This window comes from Pongo pygmaeus, chromosome 20, assembly GCF_028885625.2.
Source record: "Pongo pygmaeus isolate AG05252 chromosome 20, NHGRI_mPonPyg2-v2.0_pri, whole genome shotgun sequence".
Classification (NCBI taxonomy): Eukaryota; Metazoa; Chordata; class Mammalia; order Primates; family Hominidae; genus Pongo; species Pongo pygmaeus.
Window position 1 is genome coordinate 18,473,024 of NC_072393.2, and position 20,147 is coordinate 18,493,170.

At 51.2% G+C, this 20,147-nt stretch overlaps 1 protein-coding gene across 3 annotated transcripts in view; it reads right to left on the minus strand.

Moving 5' to 3' along the window:
• Positions 1-18,294: 18,294 nt before the first annotated feature.
• Positions 18,295-20,147, minus strand: part of IL12RB1 (interleukin 12 receptor subunit beta 1) — a 28,300-nt gene continuing 26,447 nt past the window's right edge. The window contains exons 16-17 of one of the 3 annotated variants that reach the window (XM_054463204.2): positions 19,208-19,386; positions 18,295-18,914 (exon numbers count right to left, since the gene is read on the minus strand). In XM_054463204.2, the coding sequence (XP_054319179.1) occupies positions 18,902-18,914; positions 19,208-19,386 (192 nt within the window). In that variant the 3' untranslated portion in view covers positions 18,295-18,901. Of the gene's footprint in view, positions 18,915-19,194; positions 19,387-20,147 lie in introns of all 3 variants that reach the window. The other 2 variants (XM_054463203.2, XM_063658618.1) reach the window with 2 other exon arrangements.

The following is a 20,147-nucleotide window of genomic DNA, read 5'->3' on the forward strand; positions in this document are numbered from 1 at the left end:
ACTGCCACCTGCTTTGGAAAAGAAGTACCAGCTAAAACCTGCCATTGTACCCTAACCCTGAGTATGTCTCATCATCTGCAGCGAGGGAAGGTGGATGGACATTCTTCCCAATAAAGACTTAGTGCCTCTGTCTCCCAGAAAACACACACACGCATACACACACACACACACACACACACACACACACAATGTGGAGAGAGACTACTGAGGCTAAAGAGATGGTGGGTATACCATGTTCATGGACAGGAAGGCTGAGGTTCATAAAGATGCTGATTAACTCATTTAATAGTCCCAACCCACCAGAAGGAACCAATCTTGCAGATACCTTATTTCAGACTTCTAGCTTCCAAAGCTGTGAGAGAATAAACATATTAAATTAATTTCCCCCTCTGTAGTTTCAACACAGTCCCAATTAAAGTCATGTCAGAGCTTTCCCTGGAACTCAATATGATAATCGAAACATTTAACTGGAGCAGCAGAGGGTTGCAAATAGTTGGGACATTACTGCAGAAGAACAGGGCGGTCCTACCTGACATACCAGATATTGGAACCATGACAAAGCCTGTAATTAAGTCAGCAAAATACTGGCACAGAAAAAAGCACATTGACCAATGGATTAGAATTAAATGCCCACAGACAGCCCTATGCAGGTCAGGAATTTTGCTTCAAGAAGGAGAGGGTCTGTCCCAGCAGTGGGGAGGGGAGGCTATCCCATAAAAGGATCTGGGAAATGGGAGACCATGTTGAAAACAATATTGGTTCTCTACTTCACACAATATGTAAAACAAAACTCCACATCGGTTAAGGAGTTACACACAAAAATATAACAAAATTAACCTTTTTATTTTTTTAGACAGGGTCTTGCTTTGTCACCCAGGCTGGAGTACACTCACTGCAGCCTCAAACTTACAGGCACACATTACCATGCCTGACTATTCTTTTTAAATTTTTTTTTGTAGAGACAGGGTCTTGCTATGTTGCACACGCTAGTCTTGAACTCCTGGTCTCAAGTGATTCTCCTGCCTCAGCCTCCCAAAGTGCTGGGATTACAGGCATGAGCCACTGTGCCTGGCCCAAAAGAAAGCTTTAATGTCTTGGTAGAAAATATAGGTGAACTTGAGGGCAAGGCTTGGTGGCTCACGCCTGTAATCCCAACATTTTGAGAGGCCAAGAGGGGAGGATCAATTGAGCCTAGGAGTTTGAGACCAGCCTGGGCAACACAGGGAGACTCCATCTCTACAAAATAAAATTTAAAAATTAGCTGAGTGTGGTGGTGCATCCTGTAGTCCCAGCTACTAGAGAGGGTAAGGTGAGAGGACTGCTTGAGCTTGGAAGGTTGAGGCTGCAGTCAGCCATGGTCACACCACTCTACTCCAGGCTGGGCAATAAAGTGAGACCCTGTCTCATAGAAAAAAAAAAAAAGAGAGAGAGAGAGAAAAGAAAATATTGGCGAACTTGGGGTAAGAAAAGACTTTCCACATAAGAGCCAATGGGCATTGTCTATATAAAGAAAAGATTAGTTAATTTGCATATATTAAGGGTAGGACTTTTATTCATCAAAAGGCACATTGAAGGAAGTGAAAAGACAAGTTACCAGCCAGCCACAGTGGTCCACATATGTAATCTCAGAGCTTTGGGAGGCTGAGGCTGGAGGAATGCTTGAGCCCAGGAGTTCTAGACCAGCCTGGGCAACATAGGGAGACCCCATCTCTACAAATTAAAAAATTAGCTGGACATGGAAGTGTGTGTATCTGTAGTCTCAGCTACTCAGGAGGCTGAGGCAGGAGAATTACTTGAGCACAAGAGTTTGAGGCTGCAGTGAGCTATGATCATGCCACTGCACTTCAGCCTGGGCCACAGAGTGAGACCCTGTCTCCAAAAAAAAAAAAAAAAAAAAAAAAAAAAGGCCAGGTGCAGTGGTTTACACCTCTAATCCCAGTACTTTAGGAGGCCAAGGCAAGCAGATCTCTTGAGTTCAGTAGTTCAAGACCAGCCTGGCCAACATGGTGAAACCCCATCTCTACTAAAAATACAAAAATTAGCTGGGCGTGGTGGCAGGCACCTGTAATCCCAGCTACTCGGGAGGCTGAAGCAGGAGAATCTCTTGAATCTGGGAGGCGGAGGTTGCAGTGAGCCAAGATCGCACCACTGCACTCCAGCCGGACCACAGAGGGAGTTTTCACCTCAAAACAAAATGAAAAGACTAGTTACAAATTAGGGGAAGATATTTGCAATATACTCAACAGATGGAGGAATACTATCAAACCTACATAAATAATTCCTATAATGCCGTCCAGGCACGGTGGCTCACGCCTGTAATCCCAGCACTTTGGGAGGCTGAGGTGGGTGAATCACCTGAGGTCAGGAGTTCGGGACCAGCCTGGCCAACATGGTGAAACCTCATCTCTACTAAAAATATAAAAATTAGCCAGGCATGATGGCAGACACCTGTAATCCCAACTACTCAGATGGCTGAGGCAGGAGAACCACTTGAACCCAGGAGGTGGAGATTGCAGTAAACTGAGATCATGCCGCTGCACTCCAGCCTGGGTGACAGAGTGATACTCAGTCTCAAAACAAAACAAAAAGACAAGTTACAAATTAGGGGAAGATATTTGCAATATACTCAACAGATGGAGGAATACTATCAAACATATATAAAGAATTCCTATAATGAACACCACAAAGAACATGAGTAGGATTTCACGAAGGAGGAAACACAAGTGGCAAAGAGATGATCAACATTTACTGGGGATCAGGAAGATGCAAATTAAAACACCAAGTAGATGCCATTTGATTGGCAAAAGCTACAAAATCCACCAATACCAAGTGTTTCCCAAGATGTATTCATGAGAAACTCACAAATGGCTGTGGGAGGGTGATGGTGCTGACACTTGGGAAAAACCTCTGGAGTTTCCAAGTGTCTCTGAGTCCACAACCCACATGCTCCAGAAATCCCCAAAGAGAAATACACACCTTCCTGCTCCTAGCCAGAGTGCCAGAGGTAGGCACTACCCTCTCAGACCTGGAGGATCTGCAGGAAGACAGGTGAGTTTTTACTTGGGGTTGGAGAGGGGGCTGTGTAAGTTTCCTGGGGCTAATGTAACAAATTTGCACAACCTGGGGGGCTCCAGACAACAGAAATTTATTCTCTCCCAGTTTTGGAGAGAAGTCTGAAATCAAGATAATTGCCTGGGTTGATTCTTTCCAGTGGTTTGAGATGTTTAAATGAGCTAATACCTGGTACACACTAAACACTTAGTATATGCTCACTGGGAGAATAATAAAATTCAGGAATACAGCAAAGCATAAAATAAGCATTAATTGTTGATTGGATGAGTGATTAAGACTAAGTGAAGGGCCGGGCGCTGTGGCTGATGCCTATAATCCCAGCACTTTTAGAGGCTGAGGATAGCGGTTCAGCTGAGGTCGGGGGTTCGAGACCAGCCTGGCCAACATGGCAAAACCCCATCTCTACCAAAAATACAAAACTTAGCTGGGCGTAGTGGCGCATGCCTGTAATCCCAGCTACTCAGGAGGCTGAGGCAGGAGAGTTGCTTGAACCCAGGAGGCGGAGGTTGCAGTGAGCCGAGATCACGCGACTGCACTCCAGCCTGGGCGATGAAGTGAGACTCTGTTTCAAAAAAAAATAAAATAAAATAAAAAATAAGTGGAGGCCAGGCACAGTGGCTCATGTCTGTAATCCTGGCACTTTGGGAGGCTGAGGCGGGCAGATCACTTGAGGTCAGGAGTTTGAGACCAGCCTGGGCAACATGGTGAAACCCTGTCTCTACTAAAAATACAAAAATTAGCCAAGCGTGGTGGCGTCTGCCTGTAGTCCTAGCTACTTTGGAGGCTGAGGCTGCAATGAGTTTGAACCTGGGAGGCAGAGGTTGCAGTGAGCTGAGATCGCGCCACTGTACTCTAGCCTGAGCAACAGAGCAAGACTCTGTCTCAAAAAAAAAAAAACAAGACTAAGTGGAGATGAGGGTTCAGTGCACCCCCATCCCCTGGCCCTGCTGCCCACGAGCCAGACCCTGAGCTGACAGATTGGTGCCCATTTCCTCTTATGGATTGATACGGGGCTCTTACCTCTGGGTTTGCTCAGCCCAGCAGCAGGCAGTCAGAGCCAGAAGCTGTTTGCAAACCGAAACCAGTCTGCGGCTTGGGCCACCTACTTGTGAAACCAGCTGTCGCTGTTTCCTCCCTGTGAGAAAGTCCCCCAGTAAAGCTGTGCGGGGGAGGAGAAGGAGGGTGGAGGAGGGCCGAGTAGCTTCCTGGGAGACCTTGGGGTGTGGCGGCGCTGCTCTGGACTTTGGTTTGCCCATCTGCAACTGGGCACCATGGGGAAAGGGGATTGCAGGCTCCTGGCTAGGGAGTTTGGATTTGGGGATGCTGGACAAGTGACTTCACCTCTCTGAGCCTCAGTTTCCTTATCTGTGAACTAGTGAGAAACACATGGCCACCAGAGCTGCTGCAAAGGGGCATGTCCCTCTCTTCATTGAGGCCTTGGCCCCAAATGTCACCTATTCCAGGAAGCCCTCCAGGACTGCCTGATCAGGAAACACGCTCCCTCTGCTGCATCTGGTCACGTATTCTACTTTATTCATCGTAATTTTCAACACCTGATTCCACATTACAGATGCATCGCTTCAGGTGCATAATGTCCTCTGGGTCTCACCTTTGTCCCTAGACCATGAGTCCTACAAGGGCAAGATTGCTCTCAATTGTCCCCGGCTGTGTCCCCAGACCACAGCCCAGGGCCTAAAGCACAGCAGGCATCTGGGGAAACATTTCTTTTTATCAGCATATCATTATTATCTGTGAGCACACTCATTAAGCCCCAGCTGTGTACAGGAGCCAGAGACACCACCATGAATGAGATACAAATTCTTTTTTTTTTTTCTTTCTTTTTTTTTTTAGACGGAGTCTCATTCTGTTGCCCAGGCTGGAGTGCAGTGTGGCACAATCTCAGCTCACTGCAACCTCCACCTCCCAGGCTCAAGTGATTCTCCTGCCTCCGCCTCCCAAGTAGCTGGGATTGGTAGCTGGGACTACAGGCTCCCACCACCACACAGTTAATTTTTGTATTTTCAGCAGAGATAAGATTTCACCATGTTGGCCAGGCTGGTCTTGAACTCCTGACCTCAAGTGATTCGCTCACCTCAGCCTCCCAAAGTGCTGGGATTACAGGCATGAGCCACCGCGCCTGGCAGAGATACAAATTCCTGATGGCAGAGGAGGGAGAGAGAGTGTGGGCGACGATGATATTTGAACTGAGACCCAAAGGAGGTAGGGGAGACATATGGGCGTCTCTGGGAAGATGGTCCCCGGGAAAGCACAGCCTTTGGACAGGCCCTGAGGCAGGAGCCTGTCTGACTCACTGGAGGAGCTTGGAGGAGGCTGAGGTGGCCTAAGTCGATTAAGCAGGGTGGGGAGGGAAGAGGCGATGGTGCAGTGAGACCAAGCAGGGCCTTGAGGTCTGGGGGAGAACTTTGGCTTTTACTCTGGGGAAGGTGGGAGCCACAGAGGTTTCTAGACAGAAGAAGGACAAGCCGGACTCAGGATACCAGGGTCGGGGTATCTGTGGGGGATAAAGGGAGAAGTGAGGAGACCACAGAGGGGTGCCTGTGCTGGTCCTAAGGAGCAATGATGGTCTGGACCAGGTAAGGGACCTTCATGAGAAGGGATTGGATGTGGGAGCAATTTTGATGGTGGATGGGTGGAGGAGGAAGATTCAGGGTCGCCAGTGTGAGCCCATCTCACAAAGGAGGAAACTGAGACTCTGGGGGCAGAGGGATCTCAGTAAAGGAGAAACTGGAAGAAACTGGTGGGACATTCAGAGGTGACCAGGGTCCAGGAGGGAGCCCCCGCACCTCCCTGAGTCACAGAGATTGCCAGCTTCCTCCTGATGCAACCTGACCTTCCATCTCTCTCTCTGTTTTTTTTTTGTTTGTTTGTTTTTTGGTTTTTTTTGAGACAGAGTCTCACTCTGTCACCCAGGCTGGGGTGCAGTGGCACGATCCCGGCTCACTGCAACCTCCACCTCCCATGTTCAAGCAATTCTACTGCTTCAGCCTCCAAAGTAGCTGGGATTACAGAAGCACACCACCATGCCCGGCTAATTTTTGTATTTTTAGTAGAGACGGGGTTTCGCCATGTTGGCCAGGCTGATCTTGAACCCCTGACCTCAAGTCATCTGCCTGTCTTGGCCTCCCAAACTGCTGGGATTACAGGCGTGAGCCACCGCACCCAGCCTCTCTTTGATTTTATCTCTATAATTTCCAACCCTGTCAGAGGGAAGAGGCTCCACCACCTACAGACACCGATAGGCCTGACTCAGCTTCCACAGATTCATTTACTAACCCCCAAACCCCAAGACATGGGTACCAACCCTGTTTTACAGGTGAGGAAACTGAGGCTCATATAGGCGAAGTGGTTTTCCAGATTGACTAATGGCAGAGGCAGGATTAGAACCCCGAGCCTTGGCTCTAGACCCCTGCTCTTGAGATGGCACTCTGCTGGGGGTTATCAAACATTCCACCCCAAGATGCATTATTCAGTTCCCTGCTTCTGAGAACGTGGGCTTGGGTGGGAGCCTCCTGCAATGTGCTAAAAATCCAGGTTTAGGCATTTTTTTAATTTAAAAAAATATTTACTTATCATCCAGGCACGGTGGCTTACGCCTGTAATCCCAGCACTTTGGGAGGCCGAGGTGGGCAGATCATTTGAGATCAGGAGTTCAAGACCAGTCTGGACAACATGGCGAAACCTCGTCTCTACTAAAAATACAAAAATTAGCCAGGTGTGGTGGTGCATGCCTGTAATCTCAGCTACTACAGAGGCTGAGGCAGGAGAAATTGCTTGAGCCCAGGAAGCGGAGGTTACGGTGAGCCGAGATCCTGCCACTGCACTCCAGCCTGGGCAACAGAGCAAGACTTCATCACAAACAAATGAACAAACAAAACTTATTTATTTATTTTCTAGAAACAGGGTCTCGCTCTATCACCCAGGCTGGAGTACATTGGCATGATCATAGCTCATTGCAGCCTCAAACTCCTGGACTCAAGCGATCCTCCCACCTCAGCCTCCCCGAGTAGCTGGGACTACAGGCACCTGCCACCATGCACAGCTACATTTTCTCAATTTTTTGTAGAGACAGGATCTCACTATGTTGCCCAGGCTAGTCTTGAACTCCTGGGCTCAAGCAATCCTACAGCCTCGGCCTCTCCCAAACTGCTGGGATTACAGCCTTGAGCCACCAACCTTGGCCAGATTTAGATTTGTATGGCCTTACGTTTCTGAGTTTGTAAGATTATATACGATTCATTTGTTCATTCATGTTCATTTATTCCTGGCCACCTCCAGGTGCCTGCCTTATTTGGGGTAATGCTCGAGGCCCCAGCTTGGGAAGGTCCAGGCTGGATAGAGATATTCTTGTTCCCATAGGGTCAAGACTAGGCTGGAGGGAGGTACCCAGAGCTGGGGGTCCCCAGCGATCCAGGAAGTGGGGGGCTTGCTAAAGAAGGGAACCTCATGCCAAAGGCCTGGGTCCTTTCCGCCTCATACCCACCACCCCCATGACGAAAGCCAGAGAGGATGAGGGCAATGTGGGGCTTCCAGACCCCAAATCTGATCCTGGTGCCTGGCGTGGAACCCCAGAGCCTGCCACCGTGTCTCTAGTGATCCTTGAAAAGTTCCAGCGTATTTTGGGAGTACTCAACACCAACATCGATGGGTGGCAGAAAATAGCCTTTGCTATCACTGCCATTAAAGGTGGTGGATGGAAGATACACTTACGTGGTGTTGAGGAAAGCAGACATTGACCTCACCAAGAGGGCGGGAGACTCACAGAGGATGAGATGGAATGGGTGATCACCATTGTGCAGAATCCGCAGCAGTACAAGATCCCAGACTGGCTCTTGAACAGCCAGAAGGATGTAAAGGATGGAAAATATAGCCAGGTCCTAGCCAATGGTCTGGACAACAAGCTCCATGAAGTACAAGATCCCAGACTGGCTCTTGAACAGCCAGAAGGATGTAAAGGATGGAAAATATAGCCAGGTCCTAGCCAATGGTCTGGACAACAAGCTCCATGAAGTACAAGATCCCAGACTGGCTCTTGAACAGCCAGAAGGATGTAAAGGATGGAAAATATAGCCAGGTCCTAGCCAATGGTCTGGACAACAAGCTCCGTGAAGAACAGGAGCAACCGAAGAAGATTCGGGCCCGTAGAGGGATGCGCCACTTCTGGGGCCTTCGTGTCTGAGGCCAGCACACCAAGACCATTGGCCGCCGTGGCCGTTCCCGTACCGTGGGTGTGTCCAAGAAGAAATGAGTCTGTAGGCCTTGTCTGTTAATAAATAGTTTATGGCCGGGCGCGGTGGCTCACGCCTGTAATCCCAACACTTTGAGAGGCCGAGGTGGGCGGATCATGAGGTCAGGAGATTGAGACCATCCTGCTAACACGGTGAAACCCTGTCTCTACTAAAAATACAAATAATTAGCCAGGCGTGGTGGCACACGCCTGTAGACCCAGCTACTCTGGAGGCTGAGGCAGGAGAATCTCTTGAACCCGGAAGGCAGACGTTGCGGCGAGCTGAGATCGTGCCACTGCACTCCAGCCTGGGCGAAAGAGCAAGACTCCGTCTCAAAAAAACAAATAGTTTATATACCAAAAAAAAAGGAAAAAAAAAAAACCTGAGCCCAAAGCCTAGCCCTAAACGTCACCTCCGGTCCCCATTCCCGGCTTGCACTGGGCAGCAGCCAACACCACAGGGACGTGGCCTGGGCTTCCCGCCAGACTGCCTGCTGGAAAACCAGCTCTGGGAGGTGGGGGTGTCACCGTCCAGTATGTGAGGGTGGAACCTTCTGGGCTGACCATTTATGGGACAGGCCCCTAGAATGGGAGGCCCAGGACAGCCGGAGAGCCACAGAGCCCAGCAGCTGGACCAGGGTGACCGTGATGCCACTGAGGCTGGGACACCTACACGAGACTCTTCAGGAATAAGCCCCTATTTCCCCACCTAAAAATGGAAGTGGGGCCGGGCACAGTGGCTCACGCCTGTAATCCCAGCACTTGGGGAGGCCAAGGCGGGTGGATCACTTGAGGTCAGGAGTTCGAGACCAGCCTGACCAACATGGTGAAACCCCGTGTCTACAAAAATGCAAAAATTAGCCAGGCATGATGGTGGGGGGCCTGTAATCCCAGCTACTCAGGAAGCTGAGGGAGAAGAATCACTTGAACTGGGAAACAGAGGTTGCAGTGAGCAGAGATTGTGCCACTGCCCTCCAGCCTGGGCCACAGAGCGAGACTCTGTCTCCAAAAATAAAAAAAGAGACAAAGAAACAGGGAAACAAGGAGAGACAGAGGCAGTGAGAGACAGAGACACAGAGAGATACACAGGGAGAGACAGAGACAGGTGAAACAGACAGAGAGAGATGAGACAGAGACACACGGAGAGACAGAGACACAGAGAAACAGGGAAAGAGAGAAAGGGAGACACAGTGAGACAGAGACAGAGACAGAGACAGAAGTGAGACAGAGACAGAGAGATGAGACAAAGAGACAGAGAGAGAGACAGGGAGAGAGGTGAGAAATGAGATAGACGAAGAGAAAGATGACACAAATATTTTGGGTGGCTGAGGGGGGAGGATTGCTGGAGGCCAGGAATTAGAGACCAGCCTGGGCAACATAATGAGACCCTTATCTCTACAAAAAGAAAAAGAAAAAAAAAAAGATGGCATAGAAAGAGACAAGGAGAAAGACAGAGACAAGACACAAAAAGAGTGAGAGAGAGGCACAGGGAGAAAGAGACAAAGAGAGGCAAGACAAGCCAGGTGCGGTAGCTCACTCCTGTAATCCCAGCACTTTGGGAGGCCGAGGAGGGCGGATCACCTGAGGCCAGGAGTTCAAGATCAGCCTGACCAACATGGTGAAACCCCGTCTCTACTAAAAATACAAAAATTAGCATAGTAGGGTGGCGCATGCCTGTAATCTCAGCTACTCAGGAGGCTGAGGCAGGAGAATCACTTGAACCTGGGAGGTAGAGGTTGCAGTGAGCCAAGATCACGCCACTGCACTCCAACCTGGGCAATAGAGTGAGACTCTGTCTCAAAAAAAAAAAAAAAAAAAAGCAAGACAGAGAAATAGAGACAGGAAGAGATGAGAAATGAGAGATAGGGAGAGACGGGGAGGGAGGAAGGAAATAGGAAGCTGGGGGTGGGGCCAGGGCACAGTGGCTCATGCTTGTAATCCCAGAACTTTGGGAGGCTGAGATGGGAGGACTGCTTGAGGTCAGGAATCTGAGACCAGCCTGAGCAGCAGAGTGAGCGCTCTTTCTACAAAAAATACAAAATTTAGCTGGGCTTGGTGGCACACACCTGCAGTCTCAGCTACTTGGGAGGCTGGGGTGGGCAGATTGTTTGAGCCCAGGAGGCTGCAGTGGGCTATGATCACACCACTGCACTCCAGCCTGGGTGACAGACAGAGACAGTGTCTCAAAATAAAACAAAATGAAAATTAGCCAAGCATGGTGGCAGGCACTTGTAATCCCAGCAACTCGGGAGGCTGAGGCAGGAGAATCGCTTGAACCCGGGAGGTGGAGGTTGCAGTGAGCCAAGATCGCACCAGCCTGGGAAAGGAGAGCAAAACTCCATCTCAAAATAATTATAAAATAAAATAAAGATCACTCCTGTTTAGTTGGTTAAGAAGGAAAAAAAAAGAGGTTAGGGGTACAGGACCAGCCACTGGGAGAAGAGGGCCCTCCTACCGGGCCAGAGGAGCCCCTGCCTGGAGCTCCTGATCCCAGCACATAAGGTTTAATATTATTAAAGGTGATGATATCTTGGAGGGTTGGGCTCCTCGTTCACCTAGCTCCCTCTCACCTCTCATAGGCCCCCCGGGGGGGGCTAACTACCCCATTGCACCGATGGGGAAACTGAGGCTCAGACAAGCCCTGGCTGCACAGCTAGTTGGAAGCAGAGCCAGGACTCGGCTGGATCCTTGAGACGTCTGTCGACTGACTGTGTGACCCCTGGCCCCTCCAGTCTCCAACCCAGAGGAGAAACCCGCCCCTCTTCCCATCCCCCACCCACAGCCCGCCTGGCGGGTAGTTTTTTTTTTCCCTCCTCCTGGGTATTTTGGTTTCGGCAGGAACCGCCCAGGGGAGCAGGCGGTTCCCGCTGGCAGGGTCAGCCCAGGGCGGGGACTGGAGCCAGGAGCAGCTCCAGGCCAGGGAAGGTGGGGAGGACTCGGGGAGGGAGGCTGGCCGTGGCCCTGACTACTGGGACCAGGCAGGTCGCGTCCCCATCCCAATCTTCCGGTGCCTCAGTTTCCCCACCTGGAAAGCGGGGCCCTGCGTGATCGCGGCACGGCCCGTGGAGACGCGTCGCACATGGGTCCGGGCGGGGTTTCCCCGTCTCCATCAAGGTTCTGTCCGCTCAGTTATTAAACATTGATGGATCCGGGACAGAGCCAGAGGCCAGTGCCCCAAACCAGGGCGGGAAGTGGGGAGGCGAGGAGGAGGGAGGGACAGGCCAGAGGTGGGGGCTGGGGGTGGGGAGGATGGGGAGAGGTGCCCGCAAGAGGGGTTTATCAAGATCAGGAGGATTCTTAGGTAGCACACCCAAAGCACAAGCCAGCAAAGGAAAATAGATCAACCCGACTCCATACAATGCAAGACTTTTCTTCAGCAAAGGCCACTATTAAGAGAGGCCGGGCACAGTGGCTCATACCTGTAATCCCAGCACTTTGGGAGGTTGAGGCAGGAGGATCGCTTGAGTCCAGGAGTTCAGGATCAGTCTGGACAACATAGTGAGATGAGACCTTGTCTATACAAAAAATATTTAAAAATTAGCCAGGCATGGGGGTGTGTGCCTGTATAGTCCCAGCTACTGGGGAGGCTGAGGTGGGAGGATCGCTTGAACCCAGGAGTTCGAGGCTGCAGTGAGCTATGATTGTGTCGCTGCACTCCAGCCTGGGCAATAAAGGGAGACTCTATCTCAAAAAAAAAAAAAAGGAAAAAATGACAACCCACAGAATGGGAGAATATATGTGCAAATTATGTATCTGATAAGGGTCAAAAAGATAAATAATCCAGCCAGACATGGTGGCTCACGCCTGTAATCCCAGCACTTTGGAAGGCTGAAGCAGGCAGATCACTCAAGGTCAGGAGTTCAAGACCAGCCTGGCCAACATGGTGAAACACGGTTTCTACTAAAAATACAAAAATTAGCCGGGCATGGTGGCTAGCGCCTGTAATCCCAGCTACTTGGGAGGCTGAGGCAGGAGAATCGCTTGAATCTGGGAGACAGAGATTGTGGTGAGCCAAGATAACGCCACTGTACTCCAGCCTTGGCAACAGGACAAGACACCATCAAAAAGAAGAAGGAGGAGGAGGAGGAGAAGGAGAAGAAGAAAAAGGAGGCCAGGCGCAGTGGCTCACGTCTGTAATCCCAACACTTTGGGAGGCTGAGGTGGGAGGGTTACTTGAGCTCAGGAGTTCCAGAACAGCCTGGCCAACATGGTGAAACGCCGTCTCTACTAAACATACATAAATTAGCCGGGCATGGTGGCAAGAGCCTGTAATCCCAGCTACTTGGGAAGCTGAGGCACGAGGATGATCGCTTGAACCCGGGAGGCAGAGGTTGCAGTGATCCGAGATCACGCCACTGCACTGCAGCCTGGGTGACAGAGTGAGATCCTGTCTCAAAAAAAAAAAAGAAAGAAAAGAAAAGAAAAAGGAAAATAGCAAGTGTTGATGAGGATGTGGAGAAATCTGAACCCTCATGCCTTGCTGGAGGGAATGTAAAATGGTACAGCTGACGTGGAAAAGTTCGGCAGATCCTCCGGAATTTAAACACAGAATTACCATATGACTCTGTGATTCCACTCGTAGATATATACAGAGAAAACTGAAAACAGGTGTTTACGCCAAAACTTGTACACAAACGCTCAGAGTTGTGTTATCCACAACAGCCAGAAAATGGAAACCACCCAAATGTCCATTGATGGCTGAGTGGATAAATAAATGGTGACACATCCACACAACGGAATGCTATTCAGCCATCAAAAAGAATGAAACCCTGACACACTATAACGAGGATGGGTTTCAAAAACATCTGAGTTTCTTTCACAAAAGAACAGACAGAAAGGCCACGTATTGTATGATTTCATTGATATGAAATGCCCAGAACAGGCAAATCCATACAGACAGGAAGCAGATGAGTGGCTGCCAGGGGCTGGGGGAGGGGAATGGGGAGTGGCTACGATGGAACGAGGTTTTCTTTTTGGGGAGATGAAAATGTTCTAGAATTAGGTATGAGTGATGGCTGCACAACCTTGTGATTGTACAAAAACCACTGAATTGTACTTTTTTTTTTTTTTTTTTTTGAGACAGGGTCTCCCTCTGTCACTCAGGCTGGAGTGCAGTGGTGCAATTATGGTTCACTGCAGCCTCAACCTCTTGGGCTCAAGTGATCCTCCCGCCTCGGCCTCTCAAAATGCTGGGATTGCAGGCATAAGCCACCATGCTCAGTGTCAACTGTACACTTTAAGAGGGCGAATTGTATGGTGTGTGAATGTATCTTAAAAAAGGAGGAATGGCCGGGAGCAGTGATTCACACCTGTAATCCCATCACTTTGGGAGGCCGAGATGGGCAGATCGCCTGAGGTCAGGAGTTTGAGACCAGCCTGGCCAACATGGTGAAACTCCATCTCTAGCAAAAATACAAAAATTAGCCATGCGTGCGTGGTGGTGGGTGCCTGCAGTCTCAGCTACTCTGGAGGCTGAGGCAGAAGAATTGCTTGAACCCAGGAAGTGGGGTTGCAGTGAGCCGAGATCACGCCACTGCACTGCAGCCTCCTGGGTGACAGAGTGAGATTCCATCTTAAAAAAAAAAAAAAAAAAAAGAGGAATAAGGCTGGGGCTCAGTGGCTCGTGCCTGTAATCTCAGCACTTCGGGAGGTGAGACAGGAGGATCGCTTGAGCCCAGGAGTTCAAGATCGGTCTGGACAACATAGCAAGACTCTGTCTCTAATTTAAAAATTTTTTTTTAAAAAAAGAAATGAGTTAAAAAAGAGACAGACATGGGCAGGGGGCAGAGTTGGAAGAAGGGCCTTCCTGGGCAGAGGGCCTGGCATCTGGGGCACAGATAATAAAGTATCAGGGGCCAGGCCAGGGGCTACCCTGAGTCCAGGGGTCATCTCCTTGCAGCTTATGGTCCCCAGAAACCTGACACCTCAGTCCCATCCTGGCTTAAGGGCAGAGGCAGAGACAACATCTGTTTCTGACCAAACCCAGAGGCTACTGGAGAGATAGAGAAGGAAGGTACCTGGGGAGATAAACTGAGGCAGCCTATCTCCCTGATGGAGACACGCTTCCCACCTATTGGTGGGAGCCATGGAGAAGGGAAAAGATGGATCAGGAATGACAGAGACAGAGAAGGGGAGGTGGGAAGAGGGGCACGAGCTCTGGAGAGGCTGCCTGACCACATCCATTTTATGGACCAGAAAACTGTGAGGCCCACAAGATCAGTCACCTACTCCCAGCTGAACTGCAGCCAGAATAAACTCTGAACCTCTCACCAGTCAGGTCCTGATTCTCCAGCTCCAGGACCCCACAACCCAAGAATAAAACCCTAGCACGCTGGGCGCGGTGGCTCACGACTGTAATCCCAGCACTTTGGGAGGCCGAGGCAGGAGGATCACGAGGTCAGGAGATTGAGACCATCCTGGCCAACACGGTGAAATCCCATCACTACTAAAAATAGAAAAGGATTAGCCAGGCGTGGTGGCGGGTGCCTGTAGTCCCAGCTACTCGGGAGGCTGAGGCAGGAGAACGGCATGAACCCGGGAGGCGGAGCTTGCAGTGAGCCGAGATCACGCCACTGCACTCCAGCCTGGGTGACAGAGCGAGACTCAGTCTCAAAAAAAAAAAAAAAAAAAACCCTAGCCCACAGGTGCAGTGGCTCATGCCTGTAATCCCAGCACGTTGAGAGGCCAGGGCAGGAGGATCACTTGAGCCTAGGAGTCTGAGACAAGCCCAGGCAATATGGTGAGACTCTGTCTCTACAAATAATCAAATAAACTAAGCTGAGAGTGGTGGCACATGCCTGTGGTTCTAGCTACACAGGAGGCTAAGAAAGGAGAAACAGTTGAGCCCGAGAGGTCAAGGCTGCAGTGCTCTGTGGTCACGCCACTGCACTCTAGCCTGGGCGACAGAATGAGACCCTATCTCAAAAGAAAAAAAACAACTCTGGCCCATATGCCCCCAGCCTCACATGGGCTACAACTTCTTCCGTCCCCTGTCCATTCCCCACCAGCCACCTCAGGGCCTTTGCACTCCCTCTTCTGGCCCCTCTTTACCACCTGGGTCCTAGTATTGCCTCCTCCAGGAAGCCCTCCCTCACTGGCTACTCCTCACATCCCCACTCATCACTCTTACGGTTTCTCATAACTCTCTGTGTGATAATTAGATTAGTGTCTGCCTTCCTCACCCAGCTAAGAGCCCCTCATGACCAAGAAGATCCTGACTTGTGCAAGATGGGGCCTGGTATACAGTAGGGACTCAATGCTGACTTTTTTTTTGTTTTTTTTGAGACAGGGTCTTACCTTGTCACCCAGGCTGGAGTGCAGTGGCGCGATCTCAGCTCACTGCAACCTTGACCTCCCCAGGGTCAGGTGATTCTCCCACCTCAGCCCTCAGCCTCCCAACTAGCTGAGACTACAGGCGTGTGCCACCAAACCTGGCTAATTTTTGTACTTTTAGTAGAGACGGGGTTTCACCATGTTGGCCAGGCTGGCCTCGAACTCCTGAGCTCAAGCGATCGGCCCGCCTTGGCCTCTCAAAGTGCTGGGATTACAGGTGTGAGCCACCACGCCGGACCCTGATTTCTTAAATGAATGAATGAAACTGAGCTGTGAAATAGGGGCTAACACCGTCCTGACCCCTGGAGCTGCTGGGAGAAGCTGAGGCATGGCTGCTCTGAGGAGCCCTGGAGTAATAGTTGCATAGCAGTTGCTCAATAAATACCCGGCCAGGGCCCTGCTAAGCAAACTTGCTGGGCCCATTGAGAAAAGGACTCCAAACCCCTTCCTATTTTACAGACAGGCAAGCAGAGGCCCAGAAAGAACCTCTTGTTGGTCATTTTCTCGGGACAGAAGAAGGACTCAAAGTGGCTTCATCAAACAGGGAACTGAGGCTGGGTGCAGTGGCTCATGCCTGTAATCCCAGCACTTTGGGAGGCCAAGGCAGGTGGATCATTTGAGCTCAGCAGTTCGAGACCAGCCTGGGCAACATGGCAAAACCCCGTCTCTACCAAAAATACAAAAAAATTAGCTGGGCGTGGCGGCTTGAGCCTGAGGCTGAGGCTGAGGCTGGAGGGTCACTCCATCCTAGGAGGTGGTGGTTGCAGTGAGCCAAGATGGCGCTACTGCACTCCAGCCTGGGCAACAGAGTGAGACCCGTCTCAAAAAAGAAATAAAAAATAAAAAATAAAAATAAAACATTTATTTATTTATTTATTTATTTATTTTATTTTATCTTTTTTGAGACGGAGTCTCGCTCTGTCTCCCAGGCTGGAGTGTAGTGGCACAATCTCGGCTCACTGCAACCACCACCTTCCAGGTTCAAGCGATTCGCCCGCCTCAGCCTCCCAAGTAGCTGAGATTATAGGCGCTTGCCACCACGCCCGGCTAATTTTTGTATTTTTAGTAGAGACGGGGTTTCGCCTTGTTGGCCAGGCTAGTCTCAAACTCCTGATCTCAGGTGATCAGCCCACCTCTGCCTCCCAAAGTGCTGGGATTACAGGCATGAGCCACCGCGCCTGGCCTAGAATATTTTTTTAAAAAGAGGAACCGGATGGAAAATATTGGGTTTCAGGTATGGCTGGATCCAGGAACTAATGCTTCATCTTGGTGCTGCTGTCCTCCCGGCAGGCTCCTCTCTCAGACAGGCGTCCCCACGGTGGGAAGGAAAGAGGCTCCAAGCTCCAGGCTTCCTTCTGTCCAGCTCAGTCTCCCGCTAGTGGAAGCAGGGTGTGCATCTTCCCCATGCACTCTGGCAAGAGTCCCAGCTGCTGCACAGTAAACATTGCCTGTCTCCTACTTCTCGCACCCAAGGGACTGTGCATAGGGATGGGTTTGCGGCCAACTCCAGGGACCTCCAGGGCTCACACCTGCAATCCCAGCACTTTGGGAGGCCGAGGCGGGTGGATCACTTGAGGTCTGGAGTTCAAGACGAGCCTGGCCAACATGGTGAAACCCTGTTTCTACTAAAAATACCAAAAATTTTTAGCTGGTCATGGTGGCGGGCGCCTGTAATCCCAGCTACTTGTGAGGCTGAGACAGGAGAATCACTTGAACCCGGGAGGTGCAGGTTGCAGTGAGCCAAGATCGCGCCATTGCACTCCAGCTTGGGCAACGAGAGCGAAACTCCTCAAAAAAAAAAAAAAAAAAGGAGGATAAACGCTCAAGGGAGGGCATGCCTGGTGGAGGGAACGGCTTGAGCAGAAGCTGGGATGTGGCAGATCCGGAGCGGGGCGGGGGGCATTTGCAGAACTCTGACCAGCCACCGCGTGGCTGGGGCACCGGGATCCAGGCCTCTGTTTCCCTATCTAGATGCATCGATGGGGAAAGGGAGGCCCTCCCACCAAAGGGGCGGGGCCTGGGCCTCTTGCCTCTTGGCCCTATTGGCTGCCAGGGGTCTCTCCCCGAGAGGTCTCATCGTTTTTTTGCCACAAAATTCAGTAGTTCTGGGCTTTTTAACTCCCCTCCTCTATCTGAAACCGGAAAAGTCTGTTTAGCAAACGCGGTGGGAGGAGGCAGGGCGGGCCCGGCCGGGGAAACGCGCGCCGCTGTTGCCACCTGGTGGCCATGGGGGGAATCTGGACTACCCGCTAATCGCCAGGGCTGGGGTGGGATTTCAGGAACCCCTTCACACCTCGGCTCAGACCGCAGTGGGGATCAGGGGGAGGCGGCTGCAGAACGCGAGGGAGGTGGGGTAGTGTGGGCAGAAAGAGAGAGGATTCAAGGTGTGTAAGGGAGCAAGGGTCCTGCTGTGAGTTGGTGGGCGTGAGGAGGAAGGAGCGTGGGGACAAACCACGGTTCCTGTTACGGGAGTGCCCGGCTGCTCCACTCCCCCTAGGCCGTCCCTTCCCCTGCTCAGTCCTAATTTAGTAGGGTTCCAAGCTCTCATCCGGCTCTGTCTCCCCCAGATTAGGTGCTCCTGGAGGAGACCTAGAGGAAGAGATTAATAAACATATGTGGAATGAATGAATGAATGAATGAATGAATGAATTCCAAGGCTCGTGTTTTGAGATTTTGAGCAGGACATTCAAGCTTCAAACAGGAAAAAAATACCCAAGAGGAGGCTCATTTACGATGATTTTGAACAGCTGTGTGAGGTCATTATCATCACCCCCATTTTATAGGGGGGTGAGGGTGGGGTGGGGGGTGGGATGGGAGGACCATCATTTTTCCCACAATGTTTACAGCCCCCTTCCCTATATGCCCGGATCCTCCAAGCTACAAGACCCCGCAATGCTGCAGGGAGCCCTTGAGTCCAGACTCCCCATCCAGTGCTCCTGGGGGTGAATGCCCAGCCCAGGGTCTGGGGATCCATCTGAGCCCCCTTTGCCCCCATTCCCAGTCTATTCTACTCCAGAACAGGTCAATGGCAGGGTCTGCTCCTGCCCCACAGACGCCAGGCCCAGCAGGGTGCAGCAGCTTCCATTGCATGGCAGCATCTAGGGTTCCCCCCGCAGGATGTGTGGCAACAGGCGCGGGGCACAGAGGAGGCAGGTGCACTGGAGCCTGGAGGAGCTCTGGGTTATTTGGGTCCAAATTTGACTCCTGTGTGTTCTACGTAGCCTCAGGCGAGTCACTCACCCTCTCTGAGCCTCAGCGATCACATCTGTAAAGTACAACAGTCATGGTTCCTTTCAGGGGGTGGTTGTGGGGATTTGGTAGGGAATCATGTGAGTGGATGGAATGGGCTGGGTATGCCGTAAGTGCTTAATAATCAGCCGTTGTGATTGAGATAGGCGCTCTTCCTGTCTGTAAGACAAAGTGGATGTTCTCGTTTCTCCCTCAGGCCTCCAGGCCCTGATATCCCAGGAGTGATGGACGTCTAGCCCCCCCACCTCCCGGGCAGGGTTGCACCCCTGACCATCTGGCCCATTGGGCCCCAGCACCTTGGCCTTGCACCTGTCTCCATCCTCCAAGGACAACTCTGTATCCAGGGCCAGCTCAGAGGCACCCTCAGGTAGCTCTGTCTTCTTGAGAGGCTCAGTCCTCTCGCCTTTGTCCCAGGACATCTCCACCACCAGGGCCTCCTGCAGGGATGCCTCTTCCTGGAAGTCCACTGGGTTGATCCACTGCCAAGTCTGCAGAGGGAGGGTAGGGCCACAGCTGTAAGCAGAGCTCTACTTCCCATCCAGAGCAGGATGGAACGGACCAGGTCACTGCTGGTTAAATTCTCTAACATCCTGAGACCTGGACAGGTGCAGTGGCTCACACCTGTCATCCCAGCACTTTGGAAGGCTGAGGCAGGTGGATCACTTGAGGTCAGCAGTTTGAGACCAGCCTGGAGAACATGGCCAAACCCCATCTCTACTAAAAATACAAAAATTAGCTGAGCTTGGTTGCACACGCCTGTGATCCCAGCTACTTGGGAGGCTGAGGCAGGAGAATCATTTGAACCCGGGAGGCAGAGGTTGCAGTGAGCCGAGATGGTGCCACTGCACTCCAGGCTGGGTGACAGAGAGAAACTCCATATATCCTGAGACCGATTTGAGGATGGAGTCTGCCACACTGACTCCCATTCAGCCCCTCTTAGGAAGAGCACTCCCATCTGTCTTTGGGAAATTTCCCTCCCTCTTTTCACAGATGGTGTGGTTGACAGTGCAGTGACCCCACCTCAGTGCTAGCAATGGTCAAGTGACCCTGGCCAGCCCACCCATCAGACCCTTCCCTACCCCTCTGGTTCTAGCCATAGGCTCAGGGAAGGGCATGTGACCCAAGCTGGACCAATCAGTGATGGCCCTGAGACTTTTGCCCCGGTTAACGGAGAAAATGGACATCCTGCTTCCAATCAGAGAAGGCTCAGCCTGCCTGGGGGAGAACCCTGAACGGGCAGCTCCCAGAT